The following is a 21,816-nucleotide window of genomic DNA, read 5'->3' as shown; positions in this document are numbered from 1 at the left end:
TCACTCGTGAACTCGTTGGTGTCTCAGCAGGTGGGATGAAAGACTGAATCCCTTCCCACACTGAGAGCCGGTGAATGGCCTCTCCCCAGTGTGAACTCGCTGGTGCATCCGCAGGCTGGATGAATCACAGAATCCCTTCCCACACTGAGAGCAGGTGAACGGCCTCTCCCCAGTGTGAATTCGCTGGTGTATCTGCAGGTGGGATGACCGAGTGAATCCCTTCCCACACTGAGAGCAGGTGAACGGCCTCTCCCCAGTGTGAATTCGCTGGTGTCTCAGCAGGTGGGATGACCGAGTGAATCCCTTCCCACACTGAGAGCAGGTGAACGGCCTCTCCCCAGTGTGAACTTGCTGGTGTCTCAGCAGGCGGGATGACCGAGTGAATCCCTCCCCACACTGAGAGCAGGTGAATGGCCTCTCCCCAGTGTGAACTCGCTGGTGTCTCTGCAGCTGGTTTGACCAAGTGAATCCCTTCCCACACTGAGCGCAGGTGAATGGCCTCACCCCAGTGTGAACTCGCTGGTGTCTCAGCAGGCTGGATGAATCACAGAATCCCTTCCCACACTGAGAGCAGGTGAATGGCCTCTCCCCAGTGTGAACTCGCTGGTGTCTCAGCAGGCTGGATGAATCACAGAATCCCTTCTCACACTGAGAGCAGGTGAATGGCCTCTCCCCAGTGTGAACTCGCTGGTGTCTCAGCAGGCTGGATGGATCACAGAATCCCTTCTCACACTGAGAGCAGGTGAACGGTCTCTCCCCAGTGTGAACTCGCTGGTGTCTCTGGAGGCTGGATGACCAAGTGAATCCCTCCCCACACTGAGAGCAGGTGAACGGCCTCTCCACAGTGTGAACTCGCTGGTGAGTGCGCAGGGTGGATAAATGAGAGAAACCCTTCCCACACTGAGAGCAGGTGAATGGCCTCTCCCCAGTGTGAACTCGCTGGTGTTTCTGCAGGATGGATAACCGAGTGAATCCCTTCCCACACTGAGAGCAGGTGAACGGCCTCTCCCCAGTGTGAACTCGCTGGTGTGACTGCAGGATGGATGACCGAGTGAATCCCTTCCCACACTGAGAGCAGGTGAATGGTCTCTCCCCAGTGTGGTTGCGCCGATGAGCTTCCAGCAGGGATGGGAGTCTGTATCTCTTCCCACAGTCCGCACATTTCCATGGTTTCTCCATGGTGCAGGTGTCCTTGCCTCTCCCTTGGGTGGACAATCAGTTGAAGCCTTGTCCACACACAGGACACTGGTACAGTCTCTCCCCGCTGTGAATGGTGTGATATTTATTCAGGCTGTGTAACTGGTTAAAGCTCTTTAGTCCGTGCACTGGAACACTCTCACTCGAGTGTGGCCGTGTGTTGGTGCTTTTCCAGTCACACTGATGTTTGAAATCTTTTCAAATCAACAGACTGGACAACCATTTCTCCTTCTAGATTCAAAGGCCGATGATATTCAGCTCCCATGGAATATGACTCTGTCAGATCTGACGTAACGTTTGAGATTTCGGCCTGTGATTCCTCTTTCAATATCCTGTAAAACAAGTTTACAAAAGTCATCAGTGTCAGTACAGGATAGAAATTCAGAACAGACAATTCTAGTTTCTATCGAACATTCTTTCCTATTTCAGTCCCAAGAAGCTGTAAATCTCCATCCCACACACTCTCCCTCGATTCTCACTCTGCTGTATCTAATATTCACCCTCCCAATTCTCCTGAAGGTGCTGATTGAGGCTGATTGACAGATCCGTGCTCACTGCTTCCTGTCCTGGACACAGAGACCATAACAAATAGGAGCTGCAGTCGGCTATTTGGCTCATCGAGCCTTTTAAACTATTCAATGAGATAATTTGTTCATCTACCTCAGCATCATTCTCCCCACACTAAACCCATATCCCTTGATATCCTCAATATCTAGAAACCAATCAATCTCTCTCTTGAAAGTAGTTGATGACTGAGGTTTCACTGTCCTCAGGGATTGAGAATTCCAAAGCTTTACCACATCCTTGAGTGAAGAAATGCCCCCACATCTTAGCTTTTGCTCCATCTTCTTGTCTGTTCCCCATAACCCTTGACACCCTTGTCAGTCAAAGATCTGTCTAACTGGAATATATTCAATGATCCTCAGCCTCCACTGGTCCCTGTAGAAGAGAAATCCAAAATACTAACAGCCCTCTGAGGGAAGAGACGTCTGGAAATATATATATATATACAGGGGGATCTTCATCAGTTGATCGGTTAAGGAAGTGGGCCGATGATTGGCAAATGGATTTCAGTACAAATAATACAGAGCACAGAGGCACAACCTCAGGCTAAAGGGACGATCCTTTAAAACAGAGATAAGGAGGAATTTCTTCAGCCAGAGAGTGGGGAATTTGTGGAACTCTTTGCCGCAGAAGGCTGTGGAGGCCGGGTCATTGACTGTCTTTAAGACAGAGATAGATAGGTTCTTGATTAATAAGGGGATCAGGGGTGATGGCAAAAAGGCAGGAGAATGGGGATGAGAAAAATATCTGCCATGATTGAATGGCGGAGCAGACTCGATGGGCCAAGTGGCCTAATTCTGCTCCTATGTCTTATGGTCTTAAGTGTGAGTGTTGCATTTTGGAAAGTCAAACCAGGGTAGGACTTATACAGTGAATGGTAAGGCCCTGGGGAGTGTTGAGGAACAGAGGAACCCAGGAGTACAAGTATATCGTTCGTTGAAAGTGATGTCACAGGTAGACAGAGTGGTGAAGAAGGCATTTAGCACACTGGCCTTCATCAGTCAGGGCACTGAGTATAGGAGTTGGGACATTATGTTATCGTTGTATGAGTCGTTGGTGAGGCTGCACTTGGAGTATTGTGTACAGTTTTTGTAACCCTGTTATAGGAAAGACATTGATAAACTGGAAAGAGTGCAAAGAAGATTTATGAGGATGTTGCCGGGACTAATGGGCCTGAGTGATCGCGAGAGGTTGGACAGGCGAGGGCTTTATTCCTTCGAATGTAGGAGAATGTGGGGTAACTATATTGAGGTGTATTAAATAATGGGGGGCATAGATAGGATGAACCCACATTGTCTTTTTGCCAGGGTGGGGGAATTGAAAACTAGAGGGCATAGATTTAATATGAGAGGGGAAAGATTAAAAGGGACCTGAGGGACAACTTCTTCATGCAGAGGGTGGTGTGTACATGGAATGAGCTGCCAGAGAAAGTGGTTGAATGTTCAAACAGCAGGTTTAAACATTTAAAAAGCATTTGGATAAGTACATATCCCTCTAATCCTTTCCAATTCATGAGCCAAACACGGGCAATTGGGACTAGCTGGGAGGGCACCATGGTTGGCATGGATCAGTTGGGCCTAAGGGCCTGTTTCCGTGCTGTATTGCTCTGTGACTCTGTGCGCTGGCTGCATCAGCATCTACTGCCCATAACTCATTGCCCTTGAACTGAGTGGTTTGCATTGCTGGGGGATAAACAAAAGAACAAAGAACAATACAGCACAGGAACAGGCCCTTCGGCCCTCCAAGCCCGCGCCGCTCCCCGGTCCAGGATTGAATCCTGAATCCAGGATCCCCGCCCAATTTTCCAGCCTATCTACATACCAATATCCTATCCACCGAGCTGTCCCTCACAGCTATGATGCTTTGTTCATCACAACCTATGAACTCACCCCCACCCCCCCATTCCAGACCATGTGATCTCCAGGGAGAGGCGAAAACCCAGAGTGAAAACCCCAGGGCCAATATGGGGAAAAAACAAATCTGGGAAATTCCTCTCCGACCCCCTGAGGCGATCGAAACGAGTCCAGGAGATCACACTGGCCCTGATCGGAAAATGCTTCCCAACCCTATTCATTTCCACTTCCACGAACACCATATGAATTCCCTGCCCCCGAGACAGGTTCCCAACTATCCGCAGTCTCGCTCTGTACTGGCACCAGCAAGATGATCATAGAATGAAGCCTTGAAACGAGAAACAAGGAACAATTAGCCCGTGCCGCTCCCTGGTCCAAACGAGACCACTCATTTGTATCCCTCCATTCCCACTCCGTTCATATAGCTGTCTAGATAAGTCTTAAACGTTCCCAGTGTGTCCGCCTCCACCACCTTGCCCGGCAACACATTCCAGGCCCCCACGACCCTCTGTGTAAAATATGTCCTTCTGATATCTGTGTTAAACCTCCCCCCCTTCACCTTGAACCTATGACCCCTCGTGAATGTCACCACCGTGGTAGATGTGGTAGATTTCCTTCTTTAAAGGACATTATTAAATCAGATGGATTTTTACAACAATTGTCATCAATGGACTTCTAATTCTAGATTTTTACTGAATTCAAATTTCAACATCTGCCACTGTGAGATTCGAACTCAGGGTTCACAGTGCATTGCCCTGGATCCCTGTATTACTAATCCAATCACACTATCACTGCACCATTGCCTCCTCATCCATGGTAAAGGAGTCACAGTAGCCCGAGATCCATGGAATCAGAGCATGCTCTAAATTTAACTTAATGCTCAGTAGCACTCACCCCAAAACCATTTCACTGTTTTCAACATTTTAAATCCGCTGGAGTCTACATCTGCAAAGATCTCAGAGAGATTGGTGTCCGGGAAAAATGTTGCAATCTTCAAATCTTGTCCCTGTAAATGAGGAAAGTTATAGGTGTAATTCAAGGTTAGAAATTCAAGACAGACAAACATTTCTTTTGGTCGGAGTTTGCTGTGTGTAAATCTTTCCCTTCTAACCCCCTGTAAAGGGAGTTTCCAAAATCCATCAGCATCTGTCCAGAACAGAAATTCCAAACATTCCCTCCTCCTTTAACCTGGCACAGAATTACTTTAGCTGGGACAAAATTGCAGTGGAGGCAGTTCAGAGAAGATCCAGTTGGTTGATTCCTGAAATGAGGAGTTTTATCTTTCAGGTTGAGCAGCTTGGGCCTGTACTCTTTGGAGTTTTGAATACTGAGAAGTAATCCTATTGAAATATCTGGGAATTTAAGGGCGGCACGGTGGCGAGCACTGCTGCCTCACAGCGCCAGGGTCCCAGGTTCAATTCCGGCCTTGGGTCACTGTCTGTGTGGAGTTTGCACATTTTCTGTGCACTGTCTGTGTGGGTTTCCTCCAGGTGCTCTGGTTTCCTCCCACAGTCCAAAGACTGTGGTTCGGTGGATTGGCTATGCTAAATTGACCCTCGTGTCAAATGCATGGGGTTGTGGGGATGGGGCTTGGGTGGGATTGTGGTCGGCACAGACTCGATGGGCCAAATGGCCTGCTTCTGCACTGTAGGGATTCTGTGATTCATATGATATAAGGTGCTTGACAAGGTAGATGCTGAGAGGATGTTTCCTCAGGTGTGGGAATCAAGTAAAAATAAAGGATCTCAAATTTAAGATGAAGATGAAGAGAGATCTTTTCTCTCAGCGGGTTGTTGATCTTTGGAACTCTGTCTTCACCAGTGAGGATTGGAGGCAGGTCATTGAATATATTCAAAGCTGAGGTTTTGATCCACAGGAGAGTTAAGGGTATGGACGGGCTGGGGGTAGCAAAGTAGACATGATCTTATTGAATGATGCAGCAGGCTCGATGGGCCGAATGACGGGCTCCTGTTTCGAATTCTTATTCCGATGTTCTTGGATAGCTGCGCATGCGCCCTGCTACCTATTGGCCCTCTGAAGATAGAGGTTCTGAACCAGCCCCCGAAACCACGCCCATTGTGACCCGTCACAGACAGCAGCGCATGTGCCCTCCTTCCCCGCTGAAACAAGATGGCGGCCGATAACCGGGGCCTGTTCCCGAGATAAAAGCCTGGGAGCTGTAAACCCGGGACCTGCAGGGTCTGATTCGGGCCGTGCAGCCTACAGCGGATGTTTGTGAAGCCTCCGCTCGCTCCCTCCCTACCCCAACTCCCGGCTCCACTTCTCCCGCAGCCCAACCGACTCACCCGCTGAAAAAAGCGTCTCCCGCATTCAGGACTCTGAGCAGTGACACTGCGCATGCCCCAGATACAGCACTGCGCCTGCGCAATAGGCTCCTGTGGAATGACTATAGAACATAGAACATTACAGCGCAGTACAGGCCCTTCGGCCCTCAATGTTGCACCGACCTGTGAAACGAATCTAAACCCATCCAACCTACACTATTCCAATCTCATCCATATGTTTATCCAATGACCCTTTAAATGCCCTTCATGTTGACGAGTCCACTACTGTTGCAGGCAGGGCATTCCACACCCTTACTACTCTCTGAGTAAAGAACCTACCTCTGACATCTGATCTATATCTATCACCCCTCAATTTAAAGCTATGCCCCCTCGTGCTAGCCATCATCATCCGAGGAAAAAGGCTTACACTGTCCAACTTATCTAATCCTCTGATCATCTTGAATGCCTCTATTAAGTCACCTCTTAAACTTCTTCTCTCCAACGAAAAAAGCCTCAAGTCACTCAGCCTTTCCTCATAAGACCTTCCCACCATACCAGGCAACATCCTGGTAAATCTCCTCTGCACCCTTTCCAATGCTTCCACATCCTTCCTATAATGCGGCGACCAGAACTGTACACAATAGTCCAAGTGCGGCCGCACCAGAGTTTTGTACAGCTGCAACATGACAGCATGGCTCCGAAACTCAATCCCTCTTCTAATAAAAGCTAACACACTGTACGCCTTCTTAGCAACCCTATCAATCTGGGTGCCAACTTTCAGGGATCTATGCACATGGACACCGAGATCTCTCTGCTCATTCACACTACCAAGTATCTTACCATTAGCCCAGTACTCTGTATTCCTGTTACTCCTTCCAAAGTGAATCACCTCACACTTTTCCACATCAAACTCCATTTGCCACCTCTCAGCCCAGCACTGCAGCTTATCTATGTCCCTCTGTAACCTGCAACATCCTTCCACACTGTCCTCAACTCCACCGACTTTAGTGTCATCCGCAAATTTACTAACCCATCCTTCTACGCCCTCATCCAGACCATTTATAAAAATGACAAACAAAAGTGGCCCCAAAACAGATCCTTGCGGTACACTAGTAACTGAACTCCAGGATGAACATTTCCCATCAACCACCACCCTCTGTCTTCTTACAGCTAGCCAATTTCTGATCCAAATCTCAAAATCACCCTCAATCCCATGCCTCCGTATTTTCTGCAATAGCCTACCGTGGGGAACTTTATCAAATGCTTTACTTAAATCCATAAACACCACATCAACTGCTTTACCCTCATCCACCTCTTTGGTCACCTTCTCAAAGAACTCAATAAGGTTTGTGAAGCACGACCTTCCCTTCACAAAACCGTGCTGACTATCCCTAATCAAATTATTAATTTCTAGATGATTATAAATCCTATCTCTTCTAATCCTTTCCAAAACTTTGCCCACAACAGAAGTAAGGCTCACTGGTCTATAATTACCAGGGTTGTCTCTACTCCCCTTCTTGAACAAGGGGACAACATTTGCTATTCTCCAGTCTTCTGGCACTATTCCTGTAGACAATGACATAAAAATCAAAGCCAAAGGCTCTGCAATCTCCTCCCTAGCTTCCCAGCGAATGCTAGGATAAATCCCATCCGGCCCAGGGGACTTATCTATTTTCACACTTTCCAGAATTGCTAACACCTCCTCCTTATGAACCTCAATCCCGTCTAGTCCAATAGCCTGTATCTCAGTATTCTCTTCGACAACATTGTCTTTTTCCTGTGTGAATACTGACGAAAAATATTCATTTAGCGCCTCTCCTATCTCTTCAGACTCCACGCACAACTTCCCACTACTGTCCTTGACTGGCCCTAATCTTACCCGAGTCATTCTTTTATTCCTGACATACCTGTAGAAAGCGTTAGGATTTTCCTTGATCCTACCTGCCAAAGACTTCTCATGTCCCCTCCTGGCTCTTCTTAGCTCTCTCTTCAGCTCCTTCCTGGCGAACTTGTAACTCTCAAACGCCCTTACTGAGCCTTCACGTCTCATCTTTACATAAGTCTCCTTCTTCCTCTTCACAAGAGATTCAACTTCTTTAGTAAACCACGGTTCCCCCGCTCGACCACTACCTCCTTGCCTGACAGGTACATACTTATCAAGGACACGCAGTAGCTGTTCATTGAACAAGCTCCACATTTCAATTGCGCCCATCCCCTACAGATTTCTTCCCCAGCCTGTGCATCCTAAATCTCGCCTAATCGCATCATAATTTCCTTTCCCCCAGCTATAATACTTGCCCTGCGGTGTATACCTATCCCTTTCCATTGCTAAAGTAAACGTAACCGAATTGTGGTCACTATCACCAAAGTGCTCACCTACCTCCAAATCTAACACCTGGCCTGGTTCATTACCCAGTACCAAATCCAATGTGACCTCGCCTCTTGTTGGCCTATCTACATACTGTGTCAGCAAACCCTCCTGCACACATTGGACAAAAACTGACCCATCTAAAGTACTCGAACTATAGCTTTTCCAGTCAATATTTGTAAAGTTAAAGTCCCCCATAACAACTGCCCTGTTACTTTCGCTCCTATCCAGAATCATCTTTGCAATCCTTTCCTCTACATCTCTGGAACTTTTCGGAGACCTATAGAAAACTCCCATCAGGGTGACCTCTCCTTTCCTGTTTCTAACCTCAGCCCAAACTACCTCAGTAGACGAGTCCTCATCAAACGTCCTTTCTGCCACCGTAATACTATCCTTGACTAACAATGCCGCACCTCCTCCTCTTTTACCACCTTCCCTGATCTTACTGAAACATCTAAACCCCGGAACCTGCAACAACCATTCCTGTCCCTGCTCTATCCATGTCCCCGAAATGGCCACAACATCGAAGTCCCAGGTACCAGCCCATGCTGCAAGTTCACCCACGTTATTCCGGATGCTCCTGGCATTGAAGTAGACACACTTCAAAGCACCTTCCCGCCTACCGGTACACTCCTGCGACCTTGAAATCTTATTCATCACCTCACCACTCACATCCTCCTGTACACTGGAGCAGAAATCCAGGTTCCCACCCCCCTGCCGAATTAGTTTAAACCCTCCCGAAGAGCATTAGCAAATTTCCCCCCCAGGATATTAGTACCCCTCTGGTCCAGGTGAAGACCATCCCATTTGTAGAGGTCCCACCTACCTCAGAATGAGCGCCAATTATCCAGGTATCTAAATCCTTCCCTCCTGCACCATTCCTGTAGCCACGTGTTCAACTGCTCTCTCTCCCTATTCCTCTCCTCACTAGCACGTGGCACGGGTAACAAACCAGAGATAACAACTCTATTTGTTCTCGCTCTAAGCTTCCACCCTAACTCCCTGAATTTCTGCCTTACATCCCCATCTCTTTTCCTACCTATGTCATTGGTGCCTGTGTGGACCACAACTTGGGGCTGGTCCCCTTCCCCCTTAAGGATCTTGAAAACACGATCTGAGACATCAAAGACCCTGGCACCTGGGAGGCAACACACCAGCCGCAAGTCCCTCTCGCTCTCACAGAATCTCCGATCTGTCCCCCTAACTATGCAGTTCCCAATGACTAATGCTCTACTCCTCCCCCCCTTTCCCTTCTGAGCAACAGGGACAGACTCTGTGCCAGAGACCTGTACCCCATGGCTTACCCCTGGTAAGTCGCCCTCCCCAACAGGATCCAAAATGGTATACTTGTTATACAGAGGAACGGCCACAGGGGATCGCTGCACTGTCTGCTTCTTACCCTTTCTAACAGTCACCCAAGTATCCTCATTCCTAGGAGTATGAACCTCCCTGTAGCTTTTATCTATAACTGTCTCTGCCTCCCGAATGATCCTGAGTTCATCCAGTTCCAACTCCAGATCCCTAACACGGTCTTCAAGGAGCTGGAATTGGGTGCACTTCCTGCAGGTGTACTCAGCTGGGACACTAATGGTGTCCCTCACCTCACACATCCCACAGGAGGAACATTGCACTGCCTGCACTGACATCCCTGCTAACTTCCCGAACTAATAAATGAAAGAGAAAAGAAGAAAAAGAAAAAGAAAGCTCACCTGCTCTCACACCGAGTGTTTTTTTTTAGGTTAGAGGAGGAGGGAGGGTGGGAGACTCTCCACGTGTAGAGTCTCGGGTTACCTCCCCGTTCAAATTTAGTGGGCAAAAAAAAAAACGTCCCAGGTCTCCCTACGGCTGACTTCCAGTTTCCTGTTTCTCAGGAAAAAAACAAGTCCGAAAAAAGTAAGTAAAAATAAATTCAGCTTATCTTATCTTCCAGTTCTGCCCTCCAAAAATCACTCCCCTCTCTGCCCGCTTCACCGGAACAATAGGGCACGTTCACAACCGCAGGGGCACCTGGGAATTAACAGCGCCATTGTCAATCAAAGACATAATAGAAAATTATCTTGTGCAATTGAGATCAATTAATTTTTTAAAATACATTCCTCTGAATTTGTGCACTGCCATTCTCTATTTCTAAAATTGATTTAAACCAGTGCTCTCCTGTGGGAACACCCCGAGTTTTTAAAACATTTCTCACTGGTTTCCTCCCTCCCCCCCCGCCCCCCGCTCTCCTGAAGGTGCTCATACTGATTGGGTAAATCCCCCAGAAACTGGTTTATTTCACTTTCTTTCTCCTGAGACTGAATATTCTGTTTTATGCAATGATACATCACAGATGGAAACCATTTGGCTCACGTTTCCATGCTGTAAACCTCTGTGACTCTATCCTGCCCAGCCGGGCTCTCTTTAAGATCGATCCAATTAATTCCACAGCCCTGCTGGCAGAGTCAGAACAATGTATATTTACTGCAGCAATGCAGGAGGTAAATAGAGAATGTTTTTAGTTGTATATTTCTCAGACACACTCACCCCTGGAAAGATCAATCAGCCGGTGTACCAAGCAAATATTAAGGTTCCACTTAAAATTAAAACAGAAGGTGCAGAAAAAAAGCAGCAGTTACCAGGGCCGAGTTGATGGTCAAAATGATGGTGCTGAGCTGCCTTTAGAAAATAACCAGCAATCCAACAAGTCACTCACAATATTGAATCAAACAAAATTGATCAAAGATTCAGATAAAGTATTCTGTTTTCCAACATGATGCTGTGATATTTTGTGATGGTTTCAATGTTCTCAAAACTACTTGGTGTAGTCCTGGTTTATTTTATACTCACTCCCACCCATCGCTGTCCATGAAGCACATTACCCCCACTCTGATTCTCCATCCCATCAGAGACAACTCAGTCACTGACTGGAAATTAGGGCTTTTAATGACAGCTCTGACAGCCTGGAATGCACCGTAGGCAGAATCAACCCGAGCTCACAAACCCCAGACAGTGAACATTATCCCCCCCCAGACCCGAATATAAAACAGTGAACATTATCTCCCCCAGACCCGAATATAAAACAGTGAACATTATCCCCCCCAGACCCGAATATAAAACAGTGAACATTATCCCCCCCAGACCCGAATATAAAGCAGTGAACATTATCCCCCCCAGACCCGAATATAAAACAGTGAACATTATCCCCCCCAGACCTGAATATAAAACAGTGAACATTATCCCCCCAGACCCGAATATAAAACAGTGAACATTATCCCCCAGACCCGAATATAAAACAGTGAACATTATCCCCCCCAGACCCGAATATAAAACAGTGAACATTATCTCCCAGACCCGAATATAAAACAGTGAACATTATCTCCCAGACCCGAATATAAAACAGTGAACATTCTCCCCCAGACCTGAATATAAAACAGTGAACATTCTCCCCCAGACCTGAATATAAAACAGTGAACATTATCCCCCCCAGACCCAAATATAAAACAGTGAACATTATCCCCCCCAGACCCGAATATAAAACAGTGAACATTATCCCCCCCAGACCCGAATATAAAAGTGAACATTATCCCCCCCAGACCCGAATATAAAACAGTGAACATTATCCCCCCCAGACCCGAATATAAAACAGTGAACATTATCCCCCCCAGACCCGAATATAAAACAGTGAACATTATCCCCCAGACCCAAATATAAAACAGTGAACATTATCCCCCCCCAGACCCGAATATAAAACAGTGAACATTATCCCCCGCAGACCCGAATATAAAACAGTGAACATTATCCCCCCAGACCCGAATATAAAACAGTGAACATTATCCCCCAGACCCGAATATAAAACAGTGAACATTATCCCCCCCCCAGACCCGAATATAAAACAGTGAACATTATCCCCCCCCAGACCCGAATATAAAACAGTGAACATTATCCCCCAGACCCAAATATAAAACAGTGAACATTATCCCCCCCCAGACCCGAATATAAAACAGTGAACATTATCCCCCAGACCCGAATATAAAACAGTGAACATTATCCCCCCCAGACCTGAATATAAAACAGTGAACATTATCCCCCCCAGACCCGAATATAAAACAGTGAACATTATCCCCCCCAGACCCGAATATAAAACAGTGAACATTATCCCCCCCCAGACCCGAATATAAAACAGTGAACATTATCCCCCCCAGACCCGAATATAAAACAGTGAACATTATCCCCCAGACCCGAATATAAAACAGTGAACATTATCCCCCCCAGACCCGAATATAAAACAGTGAACATTATCCCCCCCCAGACCCGAATATAAAACAGTGAACATTATCCCCCCCAGACCCGAATATAAAACAGTGAACATTATCCCCCCAGACCCGAATATAAAACAGTGAACATTATCCCCCAGACCCGAATATAAAACAGTGAACATTATCCCCCCCCAGACCCGAATATAAAACAGTGAACATGATCCCCCCCCATACCCGAATATAAAACAGTGAACATTATCCCCCCCCAGACCCGAATATAAAACAGTGAACATTATCCCCCAGACCCAAATATAAAACAGTGAACATTATCCCCCCCAGACCTGAATATAAAACAGTGAACATTATCCCCCCCAGACCTGAATATAAAACAGTGAACATTATCCCCCCCAGACCCGAATATAAAACAGTGAACATTATCCCCCCCCCAGACCCGAATATAAAACAGTGAACATTATCCCCCCCAGACCCGAATATAAAACAGTGAACATTATCCCCCAGACCCGAATATAAAACAGTGAACATTATCCCCCAGACCCGAATATAAAACAGTGAACATTATCCCCCAGAACCGAATATAAAACAGTGAACATTATCCCCCAGACCCGAATATAAAACAGTGAACATTATCCCCCCCAGATTTGAATATAAAACAGTGAACATTATCCCCCCCAGACCCGAATATAAAACAGTGAACATTCTCCCCCCCAGACCCGAATATAAAACAGTGAACATTATCCCCCAGACCCGAATATAAAACTGTGAACATTCTCCCCCCCAGACCCGAATATAAAACAGTGAAGATTATTGACCCAGACCTGAAGAGAAAAGAGTGAATATTATAGCCCAGACTCGAGTATAAAACAGAGAACATTATCACACCCAGACCCGAAAATAAAACAATGAACATTATCCCCCCCAGATTTGAATGTAAAATGGTGAACATTACAGTGCCGGCTCGCCCAGTAAATGGCTGACAGAATAAAACAGCATGTTCCTTGATTTGTTCATAATAGGTAGTGATTTTCTTTTCAGCAGCCCACACTCACAAAACCAAAAATACAATATTTACTGTGATTACAGATTGGGCAGCACTTGCTGAACAATCCTGAGTGTGCCAATAGCTACACTCAATCAATTGAAGATAATCAGTCGAGTTCATAATATGGCTCAGTTATATTTGCGAGAAGTGACATACATACATACGCAGCGATCCTTTCCCTGCAAACAAAAGCCTTGTACCTTTTTTGAATTTCCCAGAAGCTTGAGAAACCTACAGTCTCCTATTGGTTTCTCCATGGCAAAGCTTCAAGTCAATGAGAGTTCACCAATTAGCACCCTTTTCTCCTGTAGTATAAATTGCAATCATTTAAAATTTGGCATTCTTCCGTTTGTCCTGATGAGTGCATGCTGAAAAGATTCAGCAACATGTCTCTCTTGTCAGCAATATTCAAGTTCAGTACCAACAAGTATCTGTGCATTGTTTTATGTTCCTTAACAATTTAATGTGATTGTGGAAGTGTCACTGTGAAGAATGTGTAAGTCAGTAAGAATTGTCAGCATTTTCTCATTGGAAATCTTAATCAGTGGAATCTTTCAGACACTGAATTGTAGTTTGTACCAAACGTCAATTTCAGATTGAAGGAAAATGTATTATAAACAAGTTCCTGTTGAGAGTTCCTGAATAAAACAAACAAAAAAAATCACAGATAATACGTTTAAAAGGGGACACAACAGCCCTGAAAATCAGTGACATCTCAGAATATTAAAGCAGAATTCCAATTGTAGGGATTGTTAATGTCAGCAGAAACAAACCAATATTGTCAGAATATCAATCCTGAATGTGATTAACAGCAGCAGTAACTGCAAAACCTAACTCCTGCTGACAATTGTGAACTTGCAGATGTGTCAGCAAGTGGGATGACCGAGTGTATCCCTTCCCACACAGAGCAAGTGAATGGCCTCTCCTCAGTGTGGGTGAGATCATGTAAATGCAGGCTGTCAGACTGAGTGAATCACTTCCCACACATGGAGCAAGTGAATGGTCTCTCCCCAGTGTGAGTGCGTTGATGAGCAGTGAGGATTGATAACTGCCTGAAACTCTTTCCACAGTATGTGCAAATAAATGGCTTCTCCTCAGTGTGAATTCGCTGATGTGACAGGAGGCCGGATGAATTGGTGAATTCCCTCCCACACGTGGACAGGTGAACGGCCTTTCCCCAGTGTGAACTCGCCTGTGTGCACTGAGGTTGGATGAAGACCTGAACCTCTTTCCACAGGAAGTGCAGCTGAACGGTCTCTCCTCTGTGTGAACTCGCTGGTGTGACAGCAGGTTAGATGACAGAGTGAATCTCTTACCACACACAGAACAGGTGAATAGCTTCTCTCCTGTGTGAATTCGCTGGTGTGACCAAAGACCGGATGGTCAAGCAATTCCTTCCCACACAAGGAGCAGGTGAACAACCTCTCCCCAGTGTGAACTCGCTGATGTGCACCGAGGTTGGATGAATATGAGAACCCCTTTCCACAGGTGGAGCAGCTGAACGGCCTCTCCTCAGTGTGAATTTGCTGGTGTAACAGCAGGTGGGATGAGGTAGTGAATCTTTTCCCACACACGGAGCAGGTGAATGGCCTCTCTCCAGTGTGACTGCGTCTATGGTTTTCCAGCAAGTATGGATAATTGAATCCTTTATCACAATCCTCACATTTCCACGGTGCAGGTGACTTTGTGTCTCTCAAGGTTGGATGATCAATTGAAGCCTTATCCACACACGGACCACGTTTATGGTTTCTTCTCACTGTGAATGGTGTGATTTTTTTCAGGCTGTGTAACCGGTTAAAGCTCTTTTCAGTCAGTTCACTGGAACACTCTCACTCGGGGGGGGTGTGTCTCGGGTCTTTTTCTGCCACATTGAATTTTTAAAATTTTCTTCCACTGACAAAACAGGCAATGATTTCTCCCTCCACTGTAAAAAGCAATCATACTGAGGTCATGATGAATCAAATGGTTCTGCAGACCTTGACCTAAAGTTTAGTTTGAGTTTCCTGTCTGTGAATCCTCCTCTTCTAGTTCCCTGCAAAAAGAGCTTAAAAAACGAATTCATAACAGACAATTCGAGTTTCCATGGAACACTTCTTCATCTCATTTATCTTGAGCTATAATCTCCATCCCACACACTCTCTCTTGTCCCTGGTCTAAATCAAACTCCTTGCCCCATCTCCACCATTTCATGTCTCCACTCTGAGACCAGCTCCCTCTGCCTTGTCACTCTGGCTGGATTCAGTTCTCCAGACCATGTGCAGATTGACTGTACAACCAAGGAGTCAATTATTTTCTTTTAAGGTCAGGGGACATGAAGTCCCACCGACTCTGTTGTTACCACAATGGCCACACGTCCCCTGCTCACCACTGAAACAACACGGTGACCGTTAACACGGACCTGTTCCGAGGAAAGGCTCCATTTTATTTGTGCCACAGCACCAGGGGAATTACCTCCTGCACAGGCACAAAGGTATCATCAGTCACAGGAAGTAATGGCAGCTGGTGTCTCAAACCTCATTTTAACATTTGCTCCCAGATATTCTAAATTACATTTGAAATACAAACTGAAATCTGGCATTATGGAGTAAATTAAAACATAATCATTTTCAGAATGACCATTCCCGAGAATCAATTCCCAAATCAGTAATATTAAAATTCTCATCAGAAATACATTGGAAAAATTGCTATTTTAATGGACATTTTCACAAACGCTATAAAAATGATTCTTCAAAACAAATTAATATTTTCTTCAACAGGTGAATAATAATATTTTAATAAAACAACCACCCAATGAGGATCCTGACTCAGGATTTCTGAGCTTCATTGACCACTAACTGAACCAGCCGGGAATTGTCTCCACAAAACTTACCCAACTCTCTCCCGGGAAAAAGCTGCAAACCCGGGAGCTGCAGCTTTTTACTGGGGGTGTTGGGGCCTCCAGCGGGTGATTGTGAATCCTCCCCGCCCACCTCCCAGGGTTTCCTTCCTTCCCAGAGATCAGAGTCCTCATTGATTTGAGGCCAAAGTGTAACCTCTTATTTATTGTCCCCCTCCCCCATCCTCTGATGTGAACCATCCTCCAGTGGCTGAGCCAGGATGGGGCCGTTAACCTGGGCCTGTTCCCGGGAGGGAGGGAGGGAGGGAGAAGCCCCGCAGCTGCAAACCAGGGAGCTGACAATGATTCTGAAGGGTTTGCGGATCCACAAAGTGTTTCCAAATCCTCCCAGCCACCGTCTAACGCTGACTCCGCTTCTCCGGGACAAACAAGCGCCAAGGACAGCAATGACACTGCGCATGCTCCACATCACAATGCCCGGGAGCTGATTGACGGCAGCTCCGGACCAATAGGAGGGGGGGCCGGGACTGGAGGACCGAGCGGGAACGGCTGGTCCTCCAACCAGTCAGACTGATTGGGGGGGGGGGGGGGGGGGAGAGGGGGCTGAGCCTGGAGCTCCCTCTGTCTGCGCGTGCGCTCGGCCGCACACTGTCAAGATGGCGATCGTTCACCCGGGCCTGAATCGGGGGAAAAGCCCGAACAACTTTTCAACGGTTCAAATATCGAATCCGAGCTTCCCATTGGGGGCTTGCGGCCGACACGGGACTTTTATGAAGCCTCCAAGTCCGCCCACCCACCGGCTCCATCACTCATTCCTGATTTACCCGGTGTTATCGCCCGGACTGAATATTTCCGCAACCGCCTCAATCCCCAGTGATCGGCACTGCGCATGCTCCAGATTACCACAGTGCAACTCGCCCTCAGCCGCGCCCCTCATTCACTCCGATTGGTTGGAGGACCAGCCGCTCTCGCTCGGTCCTCCAGCCCCGCCCCCTCATTCACTCCGATGGTTGGAGGACCAGCGGCTCTCGCTCGGTCCCCCAGCCCCGCCCCTCAATCACTCCGATTGGTTGGAGGACCAGCGGCTCTCGCTCGGTCCCCCAGCCCCGCCCCCTCATTCATTCTGAATGTTTTGTCTTCTCCCAAAACCCAAGGCCATCTTTCCCAGAACTACATTTTTGAATTCTCCAATCAGGTTTCTGCCTTGCCACATTACTGAAACAGCTCTTATCAAAGTCCGCACTGACATCCTATGTGATTGCAACAAAAATGAACTTTCCCTTTTTATCCTCGACCTATTTGCAGCCTTTGGCAAGGTCGCCCACATCATTCTGCTCCATCCCTCTCCACTGTCGTCCAGCTGGGTGGGGCTACTCTCTCCTGGCTCTACATGGACAGCACGGTGGCACAGTGGTTAGCACTGCCGTCTCAAGCACCAGGGACTCGGGTTCGATTCTGGGTCACTGTCTGTGCAGAGTCGGCACATTCTTGTCTGTGTGGGTTTCCTCCGGATGTTCTGGTTTCCTCCACAGTCCAAAAGATGTACTGGTTAGCATTGACCATGCCAAATTCTCCCTCAGTGTACCCAAACAGGCGCAGGAATGTGGCGACTGGGGGATTTTCATAGTAACTTCATCGCAATGTTAATGTAAGCCTCCTTGTGAAACTAATAAAGAAATATTAAACTTTAAACCTATTCTTCTCTCTTCAATCAGAGTCAGAGAATCACTTATAATATCTTCCCTTCCCATTCCCACACTTACCTCTGGTGTCTCCAGAGGCTTGGCCTCTCATTTCTTATCAACATATTCCCATCAGTGACATCATCTGAAAACAGTGTCAGTTTTCACATTTACTCTGTTAAAGAGACAATATAAATGTAGAGTGTTGTTATTGTCTGATAATGATAGATCAGGAATATCACAAACATTTTAAATGTTCATTCCACATTTCTATTTATTCTCAGAGTCTCAGTCTGGAACAGATCCCAATTTAACACCAATCTCTGACTTGACATCACATTTCCAATATTCACCATTGTTCTTCCTGACTCTAAACCCAGTTGTAAAGGAGTTTCTGTTCTGCCTCCAGGACCACTGAACCATGGAAGAGCGTGGCTGGGACACATTTCTTACACACCTCAGGTTACACAGCCACATGTTCAGTCCTGGATGTCTCTAAAAGCAGCAATGACAAACTCCAAATCCTACAATCATTTGTGAACTTGCTGGTGTCTCAGAAGGTCGGATAACTGAATGAATCCCTTCCCACACTCAGAGCAGGTGAATGGCCTCTCTCCAGTATGAACTCGTTGGTGTCTCTGAAGAGTAGATGACTGAGCAAAGCTGTTCCGACACACAGAACAGGTGAATGGCCTCTCCCCAGTGTGAACTCGTTGGTGTACCAGAAGGTCGGACAACTGACTGAATCCCTTCCCACACTCAGAGCAGGTGAATGGCCTCTCCCCAGTGTGAACTCGCTGATGTCTCAGAAGTTGGGATGACTGAATGAATCCTTTACCACACACAGAGCAGAGGAATGGTCTCTCCCCAGTGTGAACATGCTGATGTGTCAGAAGGTGGGATGACCGATTGAATCTCTTCCCACACACAGAGCAGAGGAACGGCCTCTCCCCAGTGTGAACAAGCTGATGTGCTACCAGATGCTTCTTGCTTTTAAACGTCTTCACACAATCAGAGCATTTAAAAGGTCTCTGATCACTGTGTACAAGTTGATGGTCAGTGAGGTGGGATGACTGAGTGAATCGCTTCCCACAGACAGAGCAGGTGAATGGTGGCTCATCAGTGTGACAATGATAACGTTTTCTCAGCTTTGGGTAATTGAAGCCCTTCCCACAGTCCCCACATTTCCACAGTTTCTCCATGATGCCAGTGTCCTTGTGACTCTCCAGATTGGACAATCAGTTGAAACCTTGTCCAAACTGTACAGTTTCTCCTTGCTGTGAATGCTGTGATGTTTTATCAGGCTGTATAACTGGTTAAAGCTCTTTCCACAGTCAGTTCACTGGAACACTCTCACTCAGTGCTTTTCCAGTCAATTGTTTCAAAACTTCCAGTTTGAAATCCTCAGACAGAACAAAGAAACATTTCTCATTCCACATTCAAAGGTTCACAATATTCAAGCGCTGATGAATCAAGTGAGTAGATGTTGGATGTCATGTTTGGTTTGATGTTCTTGTTTGGAATTCCTCCCTTTCTCATAGCCTGTAAAAGGAGTTTATAAAATGAATCCTCGTAAGTACAGGACAGAAATTCTAAATAGACAATTCTGATGCTGTGGAACATCTTTTCCTTGCTTGTTCACTTATGGGCTGAAGGACCTCTTTCTGTGCTGTGTGACTCTATGACAGCAAGTCCAGTTAGCCCCAAGACCTCAGTGCCTGCTCACCCACATTGATTCCCAGTCACAACAAAAGCAGAAACTGCTGGAAACTCGCAGCAGGTCTGACAGCATCTGTGGACAGAGAATAGAGCCAACTTTTCGAGTCAGGATGACCCTTAATCAGATTTCAGCATCTGCAGTACTTTGTCATGATTTCCAGTCAAGCAGAGTCCTGGTTTTGAAATTATCAGTCTTATATCCAAATACCAGACACATTGATAGCTGAAATAATTTCCCACAGACAGAACAGCTTCTTTACACATTCAAAGGTCAATGATCTTGATGAATCGACTGAATCTAGATACAATGTTTTGAATTGTGAATTCTCTCCTCCGAGTATCCTGTAAATACATTATTGTCAGTCCAGGTTAGCAATCCACCATTTTCAGTTTTTATTTCAAATTTCTAGAACTCACAGAATTTTGCTTTTAACATAGAAATGCATAAAGCTCTGTCCTGCTGCTGGTATTGCCCCCTATAAAGATGGCAGCGTCCTTGCCGGAACATTGCCCCCTATAAAGATGGCAGCGTCCTAGCCGGAACATTGCCCCTTATAAAGATGGCAGCGCCCTTGCCGGAACATTGCCCCTTATAAAGATGGCGGCCGGCGAGCCCGGCCCGACACCGAGAGAACAACCGTCTCGGTCCAAATTGGGGACCGTTAGATTTTTACTCGAACTTTGCGAGCCGAGTCCGGTGGTAATGAAATCTCTCCACCCACCGGCTCCGTTCCCCACCCACACTGGGTGTTTTATTTCACCCGTTGCGAAAGCCACACGACCGCCTCGCGCTTCCATCAAGCTGCAGCACCCGCACCGCGCATGCTCCAATCACAGCCTGACAGTGCGCATGCGCAGCAGCTCCCGCAGTGAATGCTGGGCAATGGCTCTGCCATTGGATTGTCCCTTTGTGGACACAGATTGGAACAACAGGGACAAGACCATTCATCAGCAATTCACACACTGGTCATGTCTGCCATGTCCTTGATTATTGGTCACATGTGGTCAGCACTGCTGCCTCACAGCGCCAGGGACCTGGGTTCAATTCCAGCCTCAGTTTACTGTGTGGAGTTTGCACATTCTCCCTGTGTCTGCGTGGGTTTCCTCCCACAGTCCAAAGATGTGCAGGTTAGGTGGATTAGCCATGATAAATTGCCCCTTTCATGTTGGGGCATGAGATTACAGGAATAGGGCCTGGATGGGATCGTTGTCGGTGCAGGCTTGATGGGCCGAATGGCCTTCTTCTGCACTATAGGGATTCTATGATTGTGTGTGTCAAATTTAGTGCTCTGAACATTATATAATTAAAAAGTAAGCATGCAACCTATTTTTCCAACAGAAATCGAGTACAATGTTGGTAAATGTGAGGTCATCCATTTTGGTAGGAATAACAGCAAAATGGACTATTTTTTTTTATTGTCACATGTTTTAGCATACAATGAAAAGTATTGTTTCTTCTGCGCTAGAAAGACAAAACATACCGTTCATAGAGAAGGAAATGAGAGAGCGCAGAATGCAGTGCCACAGCCACAGCTAGGGTGCAGAGAAAGACCAACCCAATGCAAGATAGGCCCACCCAAAAGTCCGACAGCAGCACGGGAAGAAGCTGCTCTCGAGTCGGTCGGCACGCGACCCCAAGACCTCTGCATCCCCCTCCCGATGGAAGAAGGTGGAAGAGAGAATGTCGGGGGTGCGCGGGGTCCCCAACCATGCATTTAAATGGTAATAAATTGCAGCATGCTGCTGCGCAAAGGGACCTGGGTGTCCTTGTGCATGAATCACAAAAAGATGGTTTGTCAGAGCCACCGGATGATAGTCATTAAGGCACGCTGCCCTGGCTTTTCTTTGGTATCGGGATGATGGTCCTCTTCTTGAAGCAGGTAGGGACCTTAGATTGTTGTAATGAGAGGTTGAACATGTCTGTGAATACCCTTGCCAGCTGGTCCACGCAGGACCTCAGTGCTCATTGGGGTACCCCGTCTGGGCCAGTTGCTTTCCATGGGTTGACTTTTGAGAA

The 21,816-nt window shown here is 46.7% G+C and overlaps 1 protein-coding gene across 1 annotated transcript in view; it reads right to left on the bottom strand.

Annotated features, from left to right (window-relative positions):
• LOC144486033 (uncharacterized) overlaps positions 1-21,816 on the bottom strand; it is a 50,820-nt gene continuing 29,004 nt past the window's right edge. Inside the window, exons 3-4 of the mRNA XM_078204143.1 lie at positions 18,690-19,053; positions 1-1,087 (exon numbers count right to left, since the gene is read on the bottom strand). Coding sequence (XP_078060269.1) covers positions 1-1,087; positions 18,690-19,053 — 1,451 coding nt within the window. The remainder of the gene's footprint in view (positions 1,088-18,689; positions 19,054-21,816) is intronic.

Source organism: Mustelus asterias, unplaced genomic scaffold, assembly GCF_964213995.1.
Source record: "Mustelus asterias unplaced genomic scaffold, sMusAst1.hap1.1 HAP1_SCAFFOLD_277, whole genome shotgun sequence".
In the NCBI taxonomy this organism is placed as follows: domain Eukaryota; kingdom Metazoa; phylum Chordata; class Chondrichthyes; order Carcharhiniformes; family Triakidae; genus Mustelus; species Mustelus asterias.
This window is presented reverse-complemented; position numbering and strand designations above follow the sequence as displayed.